General features: G+C 39.9%; 1 protein-coding gene across 3 annotated transcripts in view; it reads right to left on the reverse strand.

Moving 5' to 3' along the window:
* The window catches only part of LOC105470018 (BUB3 mitotic checkpoint protein), a 39,199-nt gene extending 19,998 nt beyond the window's left edge, over positions 1–19,201 (reverse strand). Inside the window, exons 1-8 of one of the 3 annotated variants that reach the window (XM_011721731.3) lie at positions 18,945–19,200; positions 18,322–18,516; positions 17,704–17,773; positions 15,546–15,697; positions 12,845–13,003; positions 11,012–11,189; positions 10,597–10,813; positions 8,056–8,378 (exon numbers count right to left, since the gene is read on the reverse strand). In XM_011721731.3, coding sequence (XP_011720033.1) covers positions 8,369–8,378; positions 10,597–10,813; positions 11,012–11,189; positions 12,845–13,003; positions 15,546–15,697; positions 17,704–17,773; positions 18,322–18,516 — 981 coding nt within the window. In that variant the 5' untranslated portion in view covers positions 18,945–19,200 and the 3' untranslated portion in view covers positions 8,056–8,368. Of the gene's footprint in view, positions 1–8,055; positions 9,605–10,596; positions 10,814–11,011; positions 11,190–12,844; positions 13,004–15,545; positions 15,698–17,703; positions 17,774–18,321; positions 18,517–18,944 lie in introns of those variants that run through there. The other 2 variants (XM_011721722.3, XM_071068973.1) reach the window with 2 other exon arrangements.
* Positions 19,202–21,290: the final 2,089 nt, after the last annotated feature.

Raw genomic sequence — 21,290 nt, forward strand, 5'->3', positions numbered from 1 at the left:
ACATTGGGAGGCTGAGGTAGGTGGATCACGAGATCAGAAGATCGAGACCAGCCTGGCTAACACGGTGAAACCCTGTCTCTACTTAAAATGCAAAAAGTTAGCCGGGCGTGATGGCAGGCGCTTATAGTCCCAGCTACTCAGGAGGCTGAGGTAGGAGAATAGCAAGAACCTGGGAGGCGGAGCTTGCAGTGAGCCGAGATCCTGCCACTGCACTCCAGCCTGGGCGACAGAGCAAGACTCTGTCTCAAAAATAAATAAATAAATAAATAAACAAACAAACAAAGTAAAACCCTGGGTAATGGTTGGCAACACAAGTACAGGATGTTTGGAGATAGCATGTCCTATTGCAAAGTTAAGCAATGCAAAGGTGAATTCTACATTCTAACAGTACACAATTAACAATATATATTCTACTAGTATAACTAAAGGGACCAGAAAGCCAAGCTACCAAGTAACAAGCTCTCAACAAACAATGCCCATTCTAGACGTCTACTAGCAACTGAGGTCAATGTTCACCTGATGAACACGAGCAACAAAAGGTATTGTGTTGAGAAGCTTATTGGTATACTTGTCCTCTGTTTCCATGATCACCTTTATGCTAGAGTCACATATGGAAAGCTGTGTTTCTCCACATCACCAGCAATTTTGATGAACTAACTGTGAACCCAGCAAGAGAGTTGCTTCTATATCCAAAGCTTGATGAAGGCATACATTGCTACTATTCCGTGCAAGGGTATTTCTTTACCTGGAGAATGCTAATAACTGAATGCCATGTTAGCCTGTGAAATGATGAAGGAACTGAGGGATTTTTTGTCAGACAATTCAGTAAGAATGTTAGGTCTTAGCAGCTGAGGAGGGTAATATAACACAGAAGACAAATTGTCTGGGCTCTTTAAGAATACATGGCTGGTGCTAAGAAAATCTTCAAGAGCCAAGTATTTTGAGAATTATAAAGTGATGTTATAACAAGGTCAGGAGTCTAGGTACATAGGTTTTAAATTACTGCAATAGCCTATAACAGAGTCCTATAAAGGGGATGAAAGGTACTTCGTTACAACATTGGAAAAGCAAACTTAGGTGCTTCTGAGACCAGTAGGTATAATTTGTATGGCTTCTTCAGGTTTGTGTTAACTGCACAGAGTTGGCTAATATGGTCAGAGGTGAAAGAATATTTCTTGCGAAATTAGTTAATCAAGTAAACCATTGGAAATGAACCTTCAATTACTGAAATGTGACACCTGCTAAAATAAAGCTCAGTAAAACATTTCATTTTCCTTTTTTCTACTCAAGTCAGGTGATTTGGAAAGTTATACCAGTGGTGTATTTAAGGAAAGCAAAACAACAAAATAAAACCAATTGCTTTTCATTTAAAATAAGTCTGAAGACCATTTGCCAAATCATGAGTTATATTAAATGGGCTGGCCAACTCACGTCATGTTCTCCCAATTACAGCCCTCTATAAATCACAGTACAGTCTAGTTTTTACCTTCCAATTTTTTTTCATCAGGACACAAAATGATTCCCAACTAAGTGCCCTACAACCACCCCAGGACAAGTTCCGTGGGCATCCTTCGAAAATGAAAGCACCGTTACAACACACCACTGATCAAGGGGAAAGTGCCTTTGTACTCAATGGTCCAATTGGTATTTGCAGCCACTGGCACAGCAGCTTTCTTTCATTTCTCTTAGTGCTAGTTCCAAAGGCAACATACGGGTGCCATTCTGAAAGGAAACTGCTGTAACTAGTCTTAATAGCATAAATCAGTACTTTCCCAAGTGAAAGATGGGCTACCCAGAGACATTTCAAAGACTGAGGTGGGGAAGTCAAAGGAGAGAAGAACCATGAAACTAGCGCTGTGTTTGCTCCCCAGATGTCAACACAGATGTTGTTTTTAATCCACCTCATCTATTGAATACTAACACGCTCACATAGTTTCCTGAGGAAAAGAGCAACTTCTGTGGGATTCTGCAGTTTTCACCAAGTCAGAGACAAATGCCATTCCACCACAAAAATGGCGGCTGACCTCAAATGAGGGCGCGCTCAGCTCCGCCACTCCCCTGCCCAACCTCGCTGCTGCTAAGTTGTTTCCTGGTCAGTGATGGACTGTAGCTTTGTCCCTTTCCCTTTCCTATATCTTATTAACCACACTGGATGTTAAATGGGGGTGGGCTTATTCTGGGATAGAAACGGTTACCAGTTACCATTTCTACAAACTTGCAAAAACGCAAAGCCCGTATTTTATATGGCTACTGCATAAGCAAAAAAAAAGCAATAAATGGGTACAACACTGAAGAAAAGTGGAAAATGGAAATGGGGCAAGGGAGGGGTACAAATGAGGCTTCAAGCATTTGAAAAACTTTATTTTAAAATGAAGAGATCAAATACGGAAAAACATTAAACATTGTAAAATCTGGACAGTGGGTTTACGGGTATGATCCCGAGTTTTTCTGAATGTTTAAAATAGTTCACCAACATTTTAACAGAAAAAAATACTGGCATATTTAAGAACTAGAAATCCGGCCGGGCGCGGTGGCTCAAGCCTGTAATCCCAGCACTTTGGGAGGCCGAGGCGGGCAGATCACAAGGTCAGGAGATCGAGACCACAGTGAAACCCCGTCTCTACTAAAAATACAAAAAATTAGCCGGGCGCGGTGGTGGGCGCCTGTAGTCCCAGCTACTCAGGAGGCTGAGGCAGGAGAATGGCGGGAACCCGGGAGGCGGAGCTTGCAGTGAGCCGAGATCGCGCCACTGCACTCCAGCCTGGGCAACAGCGTGAGACTCCGTCTCAAAAAAAAAAAAAAAAAAAAAGAACTAGAAATCCCATAGATATCTGAGAACTACATTAACTTATGAAAAAGAAAAAAGAATCTAAAACGTCAGCTAATAATTATATCTGAGAGGGAAGTGTTAAATATTTTTCATCCAAAGAGAGCAGATATTTTCTACTCACTGTGTCAGGCACACTCTGATAAATATTTAACATACTTGTTCATAACTCCACGATCTAGGTATTCTCTTCATTTTACAGATGAGGAAACAACGACTCAGAAATTTTTTTTTTTTAGATTAAGACAAGGTTGACATCTGAGGAGCAAACACAGTGTTAGTTTCATGATTCTTCTCTCCTTTGACTTCCCCACCTCAGTCTTTGAAATATCTCTGGGTAGCCCATCTTTCACTTGGAAAAGCACTGATTTATGCTATTAAGACTAATTACAGCAGTTTCCTTTCAGCAGACAAGGTCTTGCTGTGTTACCTAGGCTGGAGTGCAGTAGTGCAACTTCAGCTCACTGCAACCTCAACTTCCCAGGCTCAGGTTATCCTCCTGCCTCAGCCTCCAGAGTAGCTATGAACTACAGGCATGCACTACCACATCCAGCTAATTTTTGTATCTTTTCTAGAGATGGGTTTCGCCATGTTGCCCAGGCTCACAAATTAACATAGCTAGTGGCCCCCTAAATAGGCAGTAAAGTCAGGATTCAAAGCCAGGTTCAAAGGCTGGACTCTAAGATTCACGCTGTCACATCACACTGCCTGACCTGTTAAACTAGCAGATTCAATTCTGGATGAGTGACAGGCCCTTCAAGTGAGTGGGCTCAAAGATTTGACAAGATGCTAGGCTCCCTTATTTTTAAAGTATAACCAGAAGGCTCTCGAACAGGGAATTTCTACCCACACTGCTTTTCCTAGTGCTCAGACTGTCACAGTGCCTGCATTAGCCACTTTGCTGATCTTAGACTTCAAGCAGTCACCAAACTTAACTAAGTCCCTTACTACCAGGGCAGTGGCTGTGAGGACCAAAGGTTGGCCAAGTTCTTGAAAACAAAATGTGGGCACGCTGTGGTATCACAGCGGCTGTCAGTGTTTTGAACCCCAGAACTTAGCAGGGGCTGGCACATCGCAGGCACCAAATAGTTGTTCAAATAATCAAATACTAACTAGGTGGCCCTTAAAACTAAGGTAAAAAATAAATCATGGGCAAAATTTCATATTAAGTGCATGAAGCAAGATATTTATGTAACATGATCCAAATTTTGTAAACATTATATATACTAACTGGCCCCCACTTGCTCAGGAACATCTTAGCCATAGGCACCTAAGTAGGCACCTGCAGCCCCTCACTCTGCAACAGCCAACAGAGGGAAAGTCCGTGCAAGGCTCACTCACAACTATCACCAGCCACAGGGAGCACCTGCCCACATGATACCTGGGGGTACAAATTTGAAGTTGCCATTTTCCCTCCATGTCACAGAATTCCTAATGGCCAGAATCCTGTTAGTCATAGCCACAGGCTCTTTTGTATACAGGCTTCAGATGCTCTAGGGCAGGGGTGTCCAATCTTTTGGCTTTCCTGGTCCACACTGGAAGAATTGTCTTGGGCTACACATAAAATACACTAACAATAGCTGATGAGCTGAAAAAACAACAAAAAAGTCACAGGCGGGTGTAGTTGCTCGTGCCTGTAATCCCAGCACTTTAGGAGACCAAGGAGGGCAGATCACCTGAGGTCAGGAGTTCGAGACCAACCTGGTCAACATGGTGAAACCCTGTCTCTACTAAAAAAAAAATATAAAAATCAGCTGGGCATGATGGTGGGTGCCTGTAATCCCAGCAACTTGGGTGGCTGAGGCAGGAGAATCGCTTGAACCCGAGAGGCGGAGCTTGCAGTGAGCGGAGATCATGCCACTTGCACTCCAGCCTGGGCGACAGAACAAGACTGTTTCAAAAAAAAAAAAAAAATCGCAAAAAATCTCGTATTTTACAAAAGTTTATGGATTTGTTTTGGGTCACCTTCAAAGTCATCCTGGGCAGCATGTGGCCTATGGACAACAAATTGGACAAGCTTGCTCTAGGGGATGACTTCTAAGTATAGCTACAGGCATCCCCCTCAAAGTGGACACCATGCAGGCTATGTGGCTTGTACAAGTCACACCATCCCAAATAACATCTTTAAATTTGTCTACCCAGGCATTTCACATGATGTGGCTAACAAAAACTTTTACTGTTAGAGAAATATACAGAAAATCCTGAAGGATGGATATATACCAAAAATGTTAAAAGTAGCTACCTCCTCTGAGATGAGTAAGTTCTGGAGCCCTGACATACAGTGTGGTGGCTATCATTAGTAATAATGTATCGTATACTTGAAATTTGCTGAGATTATATCATAAGTATTCTCACCACATAAAAATATTACATAAATTTGTAAATGTAACTTGTCAACTTGTAAATTTGTTTAACTCAATTTAACAAAGTGATGGAGATGTTTATTAGCCTGGTTGTGGTAATCATCATTTCACAATGTATACATGTATCAAAACACACATTGTATACCTTAAATATATACAATTTTCATCAAATACCTCTCTGAAGCTGGAAAGGAATTTTTAAGTTATAGGATTGTGACAGTACGTTTCATTTTTTGCATGTTATCTGAATTTCTCCACAGTAAATATATCACTTCTAAGAGACTTACTAAATGCTTAATGAACAAAGTCAAAGGTCACCTGTCTAATGCACTGGACAAGATGTCTATACTCCAAAATTATATTTCAAATTATTTTAAAAGGAGTCTATATAATTTAGCAATATCAAAGTGGTCCAACAGGCATGTACCAGAGCATACAAAAAGATGTGGTCCTGCTCTTGCTGTAAGCAGGAAAGCAAGATGTATGCATACAAAAATGTTTAAATGCCAGGCAATATGAGTAACTACTGCTAAAGGTATACAAGCGGGAGGTGTTTCATACATGTTTTGAGAAAGGGCATACTTATTTGTGAGCTGCAACAAGGAAGAAGGGCTTCATGGAAAAGGGGGTTTTGAACAGGACTTTGCAGGATTCAAATCAAATCCTGAAAGAGCAATTCAGAAAGAGAATGCCCCTGGGCAAACTGAGATTTGGGAATCAACACAAGCGTCAGGGAGGCCGAGACGGGTGGATCACGAGGTCAGGAGATCAAGACCATCCTGGCTAACACGGTGAAACCCCGCCTCTACTAAAAAATACAAAAAAACTAGCCGGGCGAGGTGGCGGGCGCCTGTAGTCCCAGCTACTCAGGAGGCTGAGGCAGGAGAATGGTGTGGACCCGGGAGGCGGAGCTTGCAGTGAGCTGAGATCCGGCCACTGCACTCCAGCCTGGGCTACAGAGCGAGACTCCGTCTTAAAAAAAAAAAAAAAAAAAAAAAAGAAAGTAACCTGGCTCTCAGCTAACAGAAGAACCCCCGTGTTTTCTGCGGGAGTGGTAAAAGGTAAAATGATTGTGGGAACAAGACCAGAAAAAGTAGAACCAACCGGCTCAAACGAATTTGGGGAAAACTGAGTTAAACAAATTTATAAGGATTCGTTGTAGTGATCTAAGCTCTCAGTAGGCTAATGTGCGTTGAGTCGCCACTGAGGGAAGGAAGCTAGAGTTATTAGGGTATAGAAAATACCTTTGGTAAAGCAGGAGTTTAACAGATAATGGAGGAAAAACAATGAAGGGTCTGAATGCCAACGCTAAACTGGGCATTCTGGCCTTGGTCCTTCTAACAAGGCCTGGATTTCCCACAGAACAAAGGCTAACCTGCTAATATACCTTTAAGTTTTTACACAACAGAACTCAGAACCAGATACTGCTATCACTTTAACATTCCCATCCCACACGCTTATTTATATTCCCAACAAGGGTTAGTTAGTCCCATCTTCTGAGAGCACCTTACAGTCCGCGGCCCCTTCCTGATGATCTGGAAGCCTGGGAAGCAGCACACCTCCTTATGAAATCGCTGAAGGGCGACTATGAGCAACAGGAAGCAGTGGAGGATTCCAAGTATGACATAAGAATACAGTTTTTAAAAATCTTCTAGAAAATTTTTAGAAATCTGATCGAGCAGTTTTTCCAAATTGCAGGTGACAGGCATTTGTTGTAAAACCAATTCAAGGTACCATAACCAGGATTTCTTAAAAAACAAAGATGTACACATGCACCAGATACATCACATGCAGGAAGGGCAAGTCGTGTTTCAGGACCCTTCTGTCTGTCATGCATACTATACTGACCTCTGTGTTCTGAACTGTAGTTCAAAATGTATTTCTTACTTGGGTCACAACTACAATGTTCAAAAGTCACTGCTCTATTAGATGGAGGGCTTAAGGCAGAAACTGGAGGCTGCCACATTCACCCAGAAGGCCATGGGATGGTAGCAGTAGGAAGAAAAGATAAACAGAAGAGACACTTAAAGAATGTGGGTAAGAGAAACCAATGAGACCAAGGTAACTACATCTGGGTAATTTGGGGAGAAGGTAGCTATGACCATAAACAAGCAAACCGTGAAGAGCTGGTTAAGGGGTATGTAGAGATGGAGGGAGGTACATTTGATATCCAGAGACAAGAGGACATCCACATGGAACCATAAAATAAGCCCTCCCTCAGCACCTCAAAAACAAGTCCACATTACTTTAATTTGGTTACCTATAACAATACTATATTATTTCTTTCACTTATACAATGTTTTAAACTTACGGTCTGTCCTCAACCAAGTGGTCAGGGACTTTTAGAAGCACATAATCACACGAAAGAACTAATATCATTAGTTAGTCCCTGGCTATTACATTATTTACCATCCCAAGGGCTTCACTGTGATTTGGTATTTGATGGCTAAGTACAGAAGGGTCTGTCATTTGGCTGTGTGTGGACTATGACTACATCAACACAGGGATGTACAAGCTACCTGAGCACCACTGCACCGGCACTAGTAGGAGAGCACTGAGCCAAAAGGTCCCCAGCGGCTGCCACATAGTCTCTGCCCATCCTGAGTGAAGCTGTACACTTGGCTCAAAGGCCCTGCTGATCCACCGAGAGGGCACAAGGGGGCATGAGGGAAATGGCTGAACTCCAACAAATCACTTTATGCAGGACTGAATCCCCAACACACATCAGAGGAGACAATTAAACGAGGCAGAGTGGACTTAAAGGTAAAATGTCATCCCCCAACATGCCTGTGATGACGAGTTTTGCTTTACACAAGCCTTTTTCAGTAAATTATATTAATTACCAACATTCAAAAACATCCAACATTCAAGGGTTCTGAATCTCGTTTATTAGATAGCACAGAAATAACAGGTCTAGATTATATTACAAAAAGAGCTCAAACTGTTCAGATACAGCAACTGGGCTTGCTAGGAGACAGAAGGGGGAATTCTTCATACTACTGTACAGGGACACAAAGACTCCTCATCCTAAACAAAGTATTAAGGTACATAGACAAGTTTCTTGTAAAACAGAAAACAGAGAAATCCACAATAACTCTAACACATCCCTTAAGGAATAAGCATGTATTTGTAGGAAGCAAACAAAGCTTTCCATAGAGAAACCACTTTCACAGGATGATTAGGTGGACCTGCAATGAAGAAAATACATTTCAACAGATGGGTTCAGACTTACACCAAGTTTTCACTGAAATACTTTAAAAAAAAGACCCTTCTCTGTATCAAAAGAATTTTTAAAAAATACATCACGGATAAAATAAATGTCAGAAAAGGTCCAAGTCCTATTCAGAGACATACATTTGCAAATTAATATAAATTTTAAAGTTTGACAACAAAAATATCATTTGGAACTACCTAGAATAGGCCAAGCTAAGTTCGTGTTCTGCTTTAGTGCATTACATTGAAATGAATCTCATTCTCACTATAATTTTTTTCTTTTTAACCTTAATCACGAGCGGCTGGTCAACTGAAATGGACATGAGAACTATATAAATGTCAGAGAAATATGTAAACCTCATTAATGTTTCCAAAAATTCATTTAGGGATAGAAACAGGTCCAAATAGATGCCTGTCTAAATGCACTGCAATTACGTTACAATTATTTTTCCAAATACACAGATATGCTCTGTCTTTTCTCAGCTCATTACTGACTCAAACAATTTGCCCTTCTGGGATCAATTGTTTGCTAATAAATAATTGTTTACAGTCACAAAATGATATTAGGAGGTTTTCTTATTAGTTTTCCTTCTGCACCCTAATAAGATTGAAAACTAGCTGATTCCCAAGAGTCTAACCTTAACCTCGCTTTGTTTAACAGCCCAGGAAATGATGAACCATCTGCTTCAGAAAATAATGGACGGCCAAGAGGAAATATTGTTTAATTGTAGATTAACCTCCTCATGAAGCAGTCTGAAGCAGCTTTAGAATTAGCAACTATAACCAGCAAAAGAAACAAATGGCTCATGAGCGTTTTCCTCTACCATTTAAGGTCCAGAAAGAATGCAAAGGGATTTTGATTACATTTATTTACAAACATTTATTTCCACAGTGGAAACAAAAAATCATCAAGGTCAAAACTGATTCTCAAAACTGCAGTCACTGCCCTCCAATTTTGTTTGCCCAAATACCTTTAATGCAGCAAACCATCAAACCATCTCATGCACTTAAGAAAGTGTTTATTTAAAAAAAAAAAATTCAAAAACCTCTTTTCCATTATTTTCAGGTTGTTATAATATTAAAATTAGCATTTTCCCTGGTTTCTTTAATAGTAATAAATCCACCATTGGGGAGTACGAATTGTTTTATTATCATCAACATGGCACTTAAGTAAATGAAATCTTGTCAAGTACATGGTGACCTACAAGTTCAAAAGAAAAAAAGAACAGCATGAGATCAAAATGGCCAGCCAGGACAGGAGATACAAAAGTGACAGATTAAATGCAAACACAGCCCTTTATCCAACAGGCTTCACATGCTAAGACTTTTCTAAAGTCAAACCTATAAAAGCATATCTGATATGGAATATTTAATACTCTGCCCCCTCTCAGAGGCTCAACCAATCAGCAAAGGTACCACACCCAATTTAACTCAGCAAAGTATAAGAATCCTGAAAACATTCAGTTATTCCACAAATATGTATCAAGAACTTCCTTTAAGGGCCTGGGGAGAGGGGACAGGGAACTGGGCAAACACACTTGGGGTAGATATTTTATAGTTTAACACATGCCGAAGTATCAGATTTCCCTTAAGCCTGGTGGAGGTAATTAAATAAAAAGCTTTGCCCTGTTGGTATCAAAAAATGTAAATGTCTCTTCTCAGTCAACAGTTACAACCAAGAACCAAAGACGTCTACGAAAATTTCAAAACTAAGGAAATTTGCAATTCCAGGCAAGGCCATATTACTCTGGGTTTCCAATAAGACCTGAAGGTCACTTACTTTGTGTTAATATTAAAGAAACAACCTCTGTGGAGAGGAAAGATTTTTGGCAGTTCAAATTCTTAAACATCTTAAATAGAATTTACTAAAATAAATTATTCTTGAATTCCTCAACTTAATTTTGAAGCAATGAGCTGGTAATAACTCCAGAGATTCAAATAATAGAGCCTATTCAAGAAGAATGAGAGTTTGACATTCTTCTGTACAAAACAACTAGACACAATTTTATCCATCAGACGTCTATCAACCTACGGATATTGAAAGCTTGGGAGAACATGATAACATCAACTCCAACCCTACAGTCAGCTGTAATATCGAGCAGGCATCAACAATGCTATTCATGAATTTAGAAAAATTAATAAATCCTGGGTTGAATGCAAGAAAAGGCTCAAATACAGGTGAAGCATACTCACTTGGGTTTTGTTTCTGCATCTGTCACTTGGCGAATGAAGATACCATCTTCAGGATGTTCCGTGTCATCCATTTCATACATATATGATGATGCTATTGCAAGTGTAGTCCCATCATTACTGAAGGCAAGTGATGCGATGCTCGTGGGGTACCGATGGAATTGGCACAGTCGCTTTTTGTTAAATGGATCCCAAATATTTACAAAGCCATCAGAACCACCTGGAAGTAATTTCAAAATAGTTAAAATGGTTCTTAACACCAGACACAGAAATAACCATTATCTTAACAGTTAATTTTTAAGGTCATGAAAATTACATTTCCATAAAGCATTGTATAGATTTTTTCTCACTAAATACCATAAAAAGCAAGCACCAAATAATATAATAATTAAATATAGGTCAGCATGCCATACTTTACCTGTGGCAAATGTATTGTGGATATTGTGAAAAGAAATGGCATTGACTGGGTAAATCTGCTCAATATTATTTTCTTTTAGTCTGTGACATTTGAAGGCATACTTCTTCTTCTGTACCTCAGGGCTTGGGTCCAAATACTCAACTGCCACTCGGCCTTCAATAGAGCTTAATACATAACCCTGCCAAGACAGAACCAGAGGGAAAAAATGGTAAATTCCAGCTTCCAAAAACAAGGTGCTAATTCCCAAATTCAACCCACACTAAAGAGTGATTATTTCAGAAATGAGAAGTACAGCAGGCTTTAATGAAGCGTTTAGGCTGTACTAACATAGTTACGATGACTTTAAAAAGAAAATAAGACTGGCATCACTTGCTTTCCTCATAGGTACCAGGGCCTTGCACATTACAATAAAAAATGTCTAGTTATTTCATCAAACCTAAACAAAATTTAAAGTGTTTTAGTGTCGCTTATTTGTTGTCCTGTTGTCCTGCCCAGCAGACTCAAATTTGTTCCCTCAGTTAAAATATATTCTTCTATGTTCTGTGCCTCTTCATCACGAACAACTGTTAAGAATTGTGTTTCCTTCATTGGAAATAATCCAAATAAACTGGAACACCAGTCTTCCATCTCAGTCATGCTACTTCTTACATTTAGTACAGTAAGTCAGGTTTGCACAAGGACTTTCAGGGACATTCAAAAGTGGTTTACAATTTCAAACGTTTTCTCATCTTTCCTTGAAATGACAATATCTTAAAAAATAAGAGAGAACACACCAAATACAAAATCTATGATTTTTTAATCCTTCAAGGTATGAAAAAGATTTATTCCTGAAAACTGTTTATGAAGAAATAGGTCAGTCAGTAAAATCCGACTTTTTAACTGCCATTACAAAGTAGAAATAATCTTATAGAAAATATTAGATATAATGGCATTAAAATAATGTTCACAATGTAAGCATATTTTAATCACATATTTAAATCTCTAAAGTTTCACATAACTGCAATTCTTTATCTTCAATGGAAACTTCCAATTTCCTCATAAAAGGAACTGTGATCACCATTTGAGGTACTGGCCTTTGCAGGTTAAAAAGCCAAGAGAATAACATACCTGCTTCAAGTTCTACAACCACCAAAGGACAGCCATAAGATACCAAAGACACCTTCTATTTTTAATGACTTTTCCTCTTGCAAAATTTCTATTGCAACTGACCACACCACCATCTCCTCTTAAAACTTTAAGGACCTGAGGGAGGAGGGAGATCACTAACAAACAGGCTAATCTTATTTAGCGATGGAAGGGCACCCTGTACATCCATCATAAGAGGGGCCCTGCCTCTGTAACCTCAGTTGAGTTTAAGAAAAAAAAAAAAACAAAGTTCTATTATCAAACTGGGGAAAGAACTCTATAAGCATTAGGGTTACAAAAAGGCAAAAAGAAAACAGCAAATTCCATAAGCTTAAAATCCAGATACAAATTTCAATTCAGCATTTTGTAAACTGAAATATCTGCAAAGCCCTCTTTGATTCTGTATACCTATGAAGCATCCTGGACCAGGATCAACAAAAGATCAGAAGACCTCCTCTATTCAAACCACTTCCTGAGCACATTACTTGGTCTCTCTGAACATCAAGGTCGTCTCTAAAATGGGGGTTAACGCACTTCCTTTTAACACATGGCTGTCAAAAATATCAAGGAATACACCTAACAGCAAATTCTAAATCACTACTGAAAAAAAAAAAAAAAGAAGGCTTTAGGGGATAGTGGCCAAATCATTATAATATAAGATCATATTATTTTCAAATTCCAGAAAGAAGAGGGAGTATAGTTCAGTACCTGCTTGTTTGGAAACGCTCGGATGCAGCGAGTCTGGTATTTCAGGCTGGACTCCCTGCGCTGCTGCACATAACCCATGTTCCGTAAGTCCCACACCAACACTCTGCGGCCTGCTGTTCCCACAATCAGCCGGTCTCCAGAGACTGAGAGGGTATATACCTTTTAAGAAAGACCAAAACTTGCTAAAAATCACCTACTTGCCTAAAAATGGCATTTTGCCCCAAAATAAAGTCCATCTGATCATAAAACCATAAAAAATTAGCTGACTGAATTCCCCAATCACAAGTAACAATTTTAGATACTGCAATTATTTAAACCAAGTTTGCACAAAATAGCACACCCATGATGCTCTTCATACTTCACCAAGCATCATATAATGTACATTCTAAGTAATTCTGTAAAGGAGCTTTTGAAGTCTTAATTCTCTCCATTACTAAAACAAATTAAACTATTTTTCCCAGCCTTCATGTTTCATTTAGAGACAACATAAAAGTGTAAAAAAAATTCAAGGAGGAGATAATAAAGCCATAAAATAATTCAAGGTAGGGTTTAATGGGTTTCTGGCTTTTCATAAAACAATCATTTTCAAAATTATTTTTCTATAATCACCTTTTAGAATATTTCATTTTGCAACTCTAAAAATCTTGATTTTTTTTTTCCCCCAGTTGTTACATGGAATAAATAGGCCTTTCCAGGAAGAGTGAGGGAGCCACCACTAATTAGATGTTTAGTAGCCTTTGGTGGCATATAAACTCAAAATTAAAAGACAAGACAGTGGTCTGACACACATACAACAAAGTAATTCTTGTGCCCTGACGTAATACTACACATTCAAGACAGAAGTTCAACATTAGGGAAAATTTTTAAAAGTAGTGTATCCCCTCTTTTTCCCCTCATAATGCCTTTCTTCAATATTAAACTTTCCACAAAAATTCCTTTATAATAAATCATAGAATTTCCTACAAGCGAACATTTAGTGGTTTATTTGTAAATATAATGTTACTTGGAAACAAAACAGAGGTAGCCAACTCATTAAAAAGGTGGCAAAAAAAAATATTCTCCTGATCATATTCAGTCACTTTTTAAAAATCTAGACTTGCGATTCACAACTGTGCTCTATTATTTTCAATTAATAAGGAACTCTAATCTGACTTAGCATTTTCAAACCTGAAGAACGCCATAAAAAAATGTAGAGGCCCCATGGCAAGGTAAGATGTCTATGCAACATTCAATACTTAAGCCATATGTTGTTAATAATCACTAGTATGTTAACCACATACCATCAGCTGAAGAAGAATCAAGTTACCAGCTGTAACAACGCCATGCCCCACCCCTCTCTAGAATCTGGCCCTAAAATTCAACAATTAATGTGACCAAGGGAAAAATAAGGAATTAAAATTAAGATTCAAAACAACAGATTTAATATAAGCAGATTTAAATGTGAGAAATGTTGTTAAGATTTATCATAGCTTACTCAGAAAACAAAATGTTTGCAATGAAATGAAAATTAATCTAAGATGTATAAAGTACCAAACTTCAAAAATAGAGAATCCAGAAAGAGATCGATTTATAATGGTATAATCATACTGGGAATTTTATCTTAAATCTTTACTATATAGGTGACACACAAGCTTCTAATAGTGCTTTCTATCCCCACTGATCATAAATCAAGTGAAACCACTGTCATGCTACTGACTAGGTATATACATTTATCAAAGAAAGTATTAAAAAAAGTGACATAATGAACCTTGCTGAACCAATAAGCAGCTTGATTCAGTGTGGCTGTCCATTATATGATATTCTGTCAGCAATTTATCACAGTTCTTAACATGTTACATACAACCATAAATCAAAACTAGAAACAATGCAATTATTTTATTCTGAACAAAGGTCTTGCCAGGAGTAGATTCGACTGTGATGTGACAAAAATAATGGCTTTTTGGATGCACTATTGTATATAATGATGGCTAACAGGAATTGAATAGTATATTTACGCTGAGGAAATAGACTCAAGTGAGGGATGCCTTTAAACTGCTAAAACAATCAATCTTTAAAATTAACTACCACCTGATAAAGTCTGATGAGGATACAGAAGGAATGCTCAATTACACTTTCATCATACAGATCAAAAGGTTAGAATAATACACAAAGTTTCGGTTTTAAAAAGCTTTGTTCGCTAAGAGCCTTGAAACTACATCTATCAGTATTAAAAAATAAATATATAAACAGTAGAAGCCAGGGAACATAAAACACCTTTCTCACTGAACTTGAAATGATAACCCATTTTGCCCTCTCAACAGTCAACTCAAAAGAAACCTCAGATAACAAATGAAAATAAGTGATGCTCCATCCAATTTTCTGGTTTGGGATGGAGTGTCAATTTAAGACAATCGAACAGTCTGCTAAATGACTTCTCTGAAAAGGCAGTGAGTTGCTTCTCAATTCTGCGATTTAAAGCATTAACAATACATGGAAGCAAATATAACAACTGACAAATAAAAGTTGGCCCCAAATCCCAAAGTTAATTTTCTTTTGCATTAAAGCATTTCTATGTAGCTGGATTTATAAAATCGACTGTCAACTTTTTCCCCCCCATGTTGACTTTTCACCTTTAAATTCAACCAACATAGTCAGCAATCACGCATCAAGACAAAAATCACCCCAAAACCATCAACTCCTGCAATGAATATAAAGAGCCTACCTTTTCAGGCTGAGAGAAGGTCCCGGCATTACAAGGAGTTCTGGGATCCCACAATTTAACTGTCTGATCCCAACTTCCAGTGACCATCACATTCACTTCTGGACAGTATTCAACACATCTGATAGGGGCATCATGGGTCCCAACAAGATTTTCTATAGGAAAAAAAAAGTGGGGGGGAATCCCCAACATCTACCTTACTACCTTTACTAAAGATTCCTAAAATAAACAATTAAAAGAAACATTCATTCAACTGTAATCAATTTGCCTCATCCAACCCCATGGAAATGACTACAGACAGAAAAATCTCTCCATGACTACAAAGTTATCCACTCCTCTCTGTTCACCTTACAGTGCACACTTCACATGACTCACTAGTATGGCACATACCAAAGGCTGTCTTGAATTTCAGATTACATTAAAGCAGTGGCATGTCTGTTATCTTCCTCATTTGATTCTAGATTTCCTATCAAGAACTGCGTTTAACTCTGTGATCTCTGCCGGTATCTAGTGCAAGCTCTGGTACAGGCTAGGTGCTCAAGAAACATCTGTTGAATGAACAAATGAATGGAGAACTCTGGTCTTCTGGATCAACAACATTTATGTTGAACATTAAGCCAATGCTGCTAAGAAACTTATTTACATGGCTAAAGGGTTATGAGAACTGGGAGTGAAGTCCTCTCATTATTCTACTTGGTTCCACTGTGGTTCAAATTTTCAATAGACATTTTCCTTCTTTTCAATTTGAACCTTCCCACCATATCTCATTTATTCCTTCAACATCTACTACATACCAGAATCTGTGCCAACTGCTAAGGATATAGGAAGGAACAATATATGGTCCTGACCTTCAAACAGTAAGGTTAGTCTCAGCACTCTGGGAGGCCAAGGTGGGCGGATCACAAGATCAAGAGTTCAAGACTATCCTGGTCAACATAGTGAAACCCCGCCTCTACTAAAAAATACAAAAAATAGCCGAGCATGGTGGCACGCACCTATAGTCCCAGCTACTCGGGCGGCTGAGGCAGGAGAATTGCCTGAATGCGGGAGGCAGAGGCTGTGGTGAGCCAAGATCACACTACAGCACTCCAGCCTGGGCAACAGAGCGAGACTCCATCTCAAAAAAAAAAAAAAAAAAAAAAGAAAGAAAGAAAGGATTTCATGAAGTTTGGCAGTGACTTTCACAGAATAAACAGCTAATTCTCTATGTAACACTGAAAATCGAGAAGTTTGCTTTTCAGTGTTTCTCCCTACCCCCCAAGTTTCTGAACAAATAGAACCTAGATCTCCAAGCTTACTTATTACACAGGGTAAGCTACTGGCAAACAAAACCAAATACCTGCAGTATAAGTTACAGATGAAAGTAACTTTCATGCAAAAGCCTCTTCTAATTGGGTGCTTAGTTTTTTTGACAAAATGTGGCCATCCTCCAACCATTCTCCCGTTGCTCAACTCATCTTCTATCTAGTCGTATCTCCGTACCAACCTATCTCCTTAGGATATCTGTGTCTGATGAATATACATGCAAACAAATGCTCAGCTAGACAGCTCTATGCATGTGGGTTCCATTCCAATCTCTACACTGTCCCAATGTCACCAAAAAAATTTGAGTAAGTCATTTCATATCTGGACCTGTAAGAAATTACTTAACTGAAAGGAAATGTATCTAGTTACTCACTCAAAAACTGCAACTGAAACATATTTTGCTAAATAACTATAACAAACACAATTAATATAGACATGATTGCCTATTTTTTGTGAGGTTTTAAATCTACCTTTAGCTTCTGAAAACTAAATTAGTTTCTGAAAACTGAACTCTCAAAACATCAGCATTGTAGTGGAAAATCCTAATGAAACGTTGGCCAGTCTGGGATCCAGCCCACTTCTAAGAACAAAATAAAGGCCAAATACTTAAGTGTCAATGTATGTAAACACTGACAATGGTGACCACAACTGGCTTTCCTGCAAAAAAATATATGCATAATGTTCTGTAATCAGTAACTCAATGGTTATCATTTAAACAAAAAAATCCTAAATTCAAGCTACCTGTACTTAAGCAACTTGGTAACTAAGCAATTTAGGAACTACTCTTCCTACACAAACATTTATACTTTAGGACACCAGTCAAGAAAACAAACTGGTAAAGATATTGTCACATTACCTTGATCAGTGTTCAAATCATGCATTTTCAATTGATGATCTAGTCCTCCACTCCAGGCATGCGTTGGATCCTATAAAACAGTTTTGAACCATTTAAAAACTAGAACTTTTGAAAGGGTTTCAACGTTCTTATTTCTACAAGCAAGTGTTCAGTTTATGCTGAGGATATGCACTGGGCTCAACTATTCATGGTAAACAAACCAAAAAACAGCACAAAAAAGCAAGTGGTCACTAAACTCCTGTGTCAGGAAATTAAAGGAGGGCTGCTTTATTCTAGCCAACACGCTAGCTGAGGGTAAACATACATTTCCCCTAAACGGTTTCGTTCAGTACGGCAGCCAAAACAGTATTGTTGCAAATATAATGATCATTTATGTTCAGAAAGTTTACAGAGTTACTCCACAAGCCTTTAATGGAAAGGGGAAACGGAGTTTCCAATGTCTGCATATCCCCAAACCTAAAACGGTACCGGTTCAAGGCAGGTGCTCCTGAAAAGCTAAAGAACTGTCTAAACAACCCCACCGACAGACGCCTCTACCCAGCCCTGGAAAAGAAACGCTCCTAACGTGGAGAATCGTAACACAGGAAGAGGGCCGGAGCGGGGCGGGAGGGCACCTACGTAGAAGGCGCAGTCCAGGACCGCGCCGGTGTGCTGGTACTTGAGCCGCATGGAGTTGGCCGGCACATCGTAGAGGCGCACGGACGTGTCCCAGGAGGAGACAAGCAGGAACTGGGAGGTGTTGGGGCTGAACTTCACCGAGGAGATGCCATCCTCGGGTGGCTGGTTTAGCTTGAACTCGTTAGAACCGGTCATCTGCAGAACAGGGGCCCAGTCAGAGTCCCCAAGGGTCCCGCGGGCTGGGGCTGCGCACGGATAGCCTGGCGGTGGGGAACCCTAGAGGGAGGGGCCGAGACGACGACCGCGAGGAGTCTCTGCGCCTGCGCCGAGCACTAGCCCGCCAAGGTCGGAACTCGTCCCCTCATCCGGCCCTCGCCGCGCCCAAACCGGCCCGGCAGGCACCGCAGTCCCCCTAAACCCAGCCCGGCCTGCAGCGATGCCCGGACCCCAGACCGTTCCCTTTCCCTTCTCCCTGGTCCCGTCGGCCCGGACACTCCTAAAAATATAAGGGAAAACAATAGAAATGAAACGGGATCCCCTGCGAACGGAACGGCCCTGCCAGTTGCAGACCCGGGAAGTCCCTGGAGAGTCCGCTCCCGCACACGGTCGCCTCGCCTCCCTACCTTGGGCTCCCCTCAGAAACAACGTTTCCACTACTCGCCGCTCGCTACCACCGCCGCCGCCACCTCCTTGCTTCCCTCAGAGCACTCGCAGGCTAGGCGAAGGAGGCGCAGAGGAAGCTCCAGCGTAGACCTGCCATTGGCTGATTTCAAACGCCAACGACTCAGTCTAGGCGGCCGATTGGTCCGCTCAGCTGCCCAGCATCGGTCAACCCAGTCATCCTGTTCCGGCTCAAAGGGAAACCGCTGCTTTTCCGATCACGTGGGCTCATTTTACCACTTCGCTGAGGCAACGGCGTTCGAGGTGGACGCGTGGAAACTACAACTCCCAAGGACCATCGCGCCAAGGCTCTGTTCACGCCCTCTCCTGCCCGCGTACGGCATTCTGGGAAATGTAGTTTTCGTGGGGGGGGGGCTGACGCTCTGCCGCCCTCTGCATAGAAAGCGGGAAAGATCTTTACAGCTCTGTCTGTGGCGCCCTCCCCTTTAAGTTAGTCTCTGAAACACAAGAATCCCATTTTGGTCAATAATTCCATAGTGCTAAAGTTTTCTCCCTATCCCTGGATGTGCACACGCCCGTGAAGCTAACGAAAAGTTGATGTAGAGAAGAAAATATTTGCTCTACTCAATTAACTGCATTATTTTGCCTTGATTTTTTTTTCTCATTTCTTTGGAGTTTCCACCTATAAACCAGCGTCTCTCATTTCCCATTGTTTCAAGTTCTACTGAAGAAACCCGTTCATATTTATATTATGCTTTATCTCTCCACCCCATCTTTCCACAAACATTTATTGAGCCTCCGCTGGTGCCAGGCCTGGTGAGAGGCTCTGGAAAGATGCATGTAAACAGACCAGCCTTTGCCCTGGAGGAACCCCCCTTCAGAAGGGTGAACAGCCTGGGAGACGGTACTCTGCAATGTGTTAAAGCTCCCACAGCTTCTTTTAGAGCTGCTTATTGAAGGATCCTAAAACAACAGCTACAAGCCTATCCCCTTCCACTCTGTCCTGCCACTCCCCAAAGTTGCAGGCTCAGTGTGCTCCATTTACTGTTTTCTAGAATCCTCTAGAAATGAGAATCAAGAAGGTTGCTTGAGTAATGAGAAATTATTTTATCTCCATGAAAGAAAAGCAGTACTTAATCAGTAGAATGAAGTGACTGAGTGATTCTTGAATGTCAAAGGTTCACTGAAAAATTTCGATTTAATCGATGCTTTAACTGCTTTTTCACTGCCTTTTGTAAAAGAAAAATATATATTGTTTTATTTGATTTTGTACGAAGTGAGAGAAAATTGTTGGGGTTAAAGTGATTATCTTTTAAGAGACATAAATGAGAAAGTGTTGATGATCTTTATGCATTCACACACCCTGAACTGGATGCACATCTTTGTATGATTCCTGACACAATAAACACACAACAGCAACCTTTCTGCCTACTGCATTGATGATATTACTGCTGAAAGACTCTTGCCCTCCTTCCTTGCCAGTCTGGTACTTGGTTCTCTATCTCTTCTCTTTCCACAAGTTAATGGCTGAATTCAAAATTTTAAAATGCAGTTCCTTACTTCCATTCTAACTTTAGCTAAATAATTTTACCTCCTGACTTATCTGGTTCCTTCTCCCAGTTGTTTATTTAATTATATTATTGTTCCAAGATTCTGAGCATGAATTACCCACTAATAAAATCTAAGTGTATTTCATTATCCAGTGTGTGTATGATTCAGGTCCCTCTGGGCATGCAGTTGCAGCCCAGCTCGATTTGAGTTTTAAGAAACGTCAATCTTTTAAATCCAGTTTAGAGGCTGAAAGGAGGCTGATGATTTTGCTGATTATTCAAATGAATTGATAGTCTTGAGACAGGAAATCTGGCAACAATGGAGTCCTGAACAACATTTAAATCCAAATGCAAAGAGTGTGTGTGTGTGTGTGTGTGTGTGTGTGTAAAACTTAGTTATCTGTAAGAGAGGAATTTCTAAAAACTAATTATACTGTTGGATTACGGTTGACAGCTAGTTTCTGGATTAGTAAAAAGAATGAAATAAACACATCATGATAAACTGGAAAAGGATCATTCCCTAAAATTTTAAGGGCACAGATCACTGTCACTAAGTGACTGCAATGGTTATAAGAAACCATTTCCTATAAGGGAAATCTACAGAGGATACAGTGACCCAACTGTTAAAACCATGATCTCTTGTAAAAACTGTAATCTGTTGAAATGCAAACAAAAATGATATGGATGGAATATTCCTATAGAAGCAGTTCTTTATACGCAGTTTGTTTTTTTCGTGGAATATTCAAAGAACATTAGAAAAAATTTTAAAAGTCATCTGGAGCAAAAGAATTTCACTGA

This window comes from Macaca nemestrina, chromosome 9 (assembly GCF_043159975.1).
Source record: "Macaca nemestrina isolate mMacNem1 chromosome 9, mMacNem.hap1, whole genome shotgun sequence".
Taxonomy (NCBI): domain Eukaryota; kingdom Metazoa; phylum Chordata; class Mammalia; order Primates; family Cercopithecidae; genus Macaca; species Macaca nemestrina.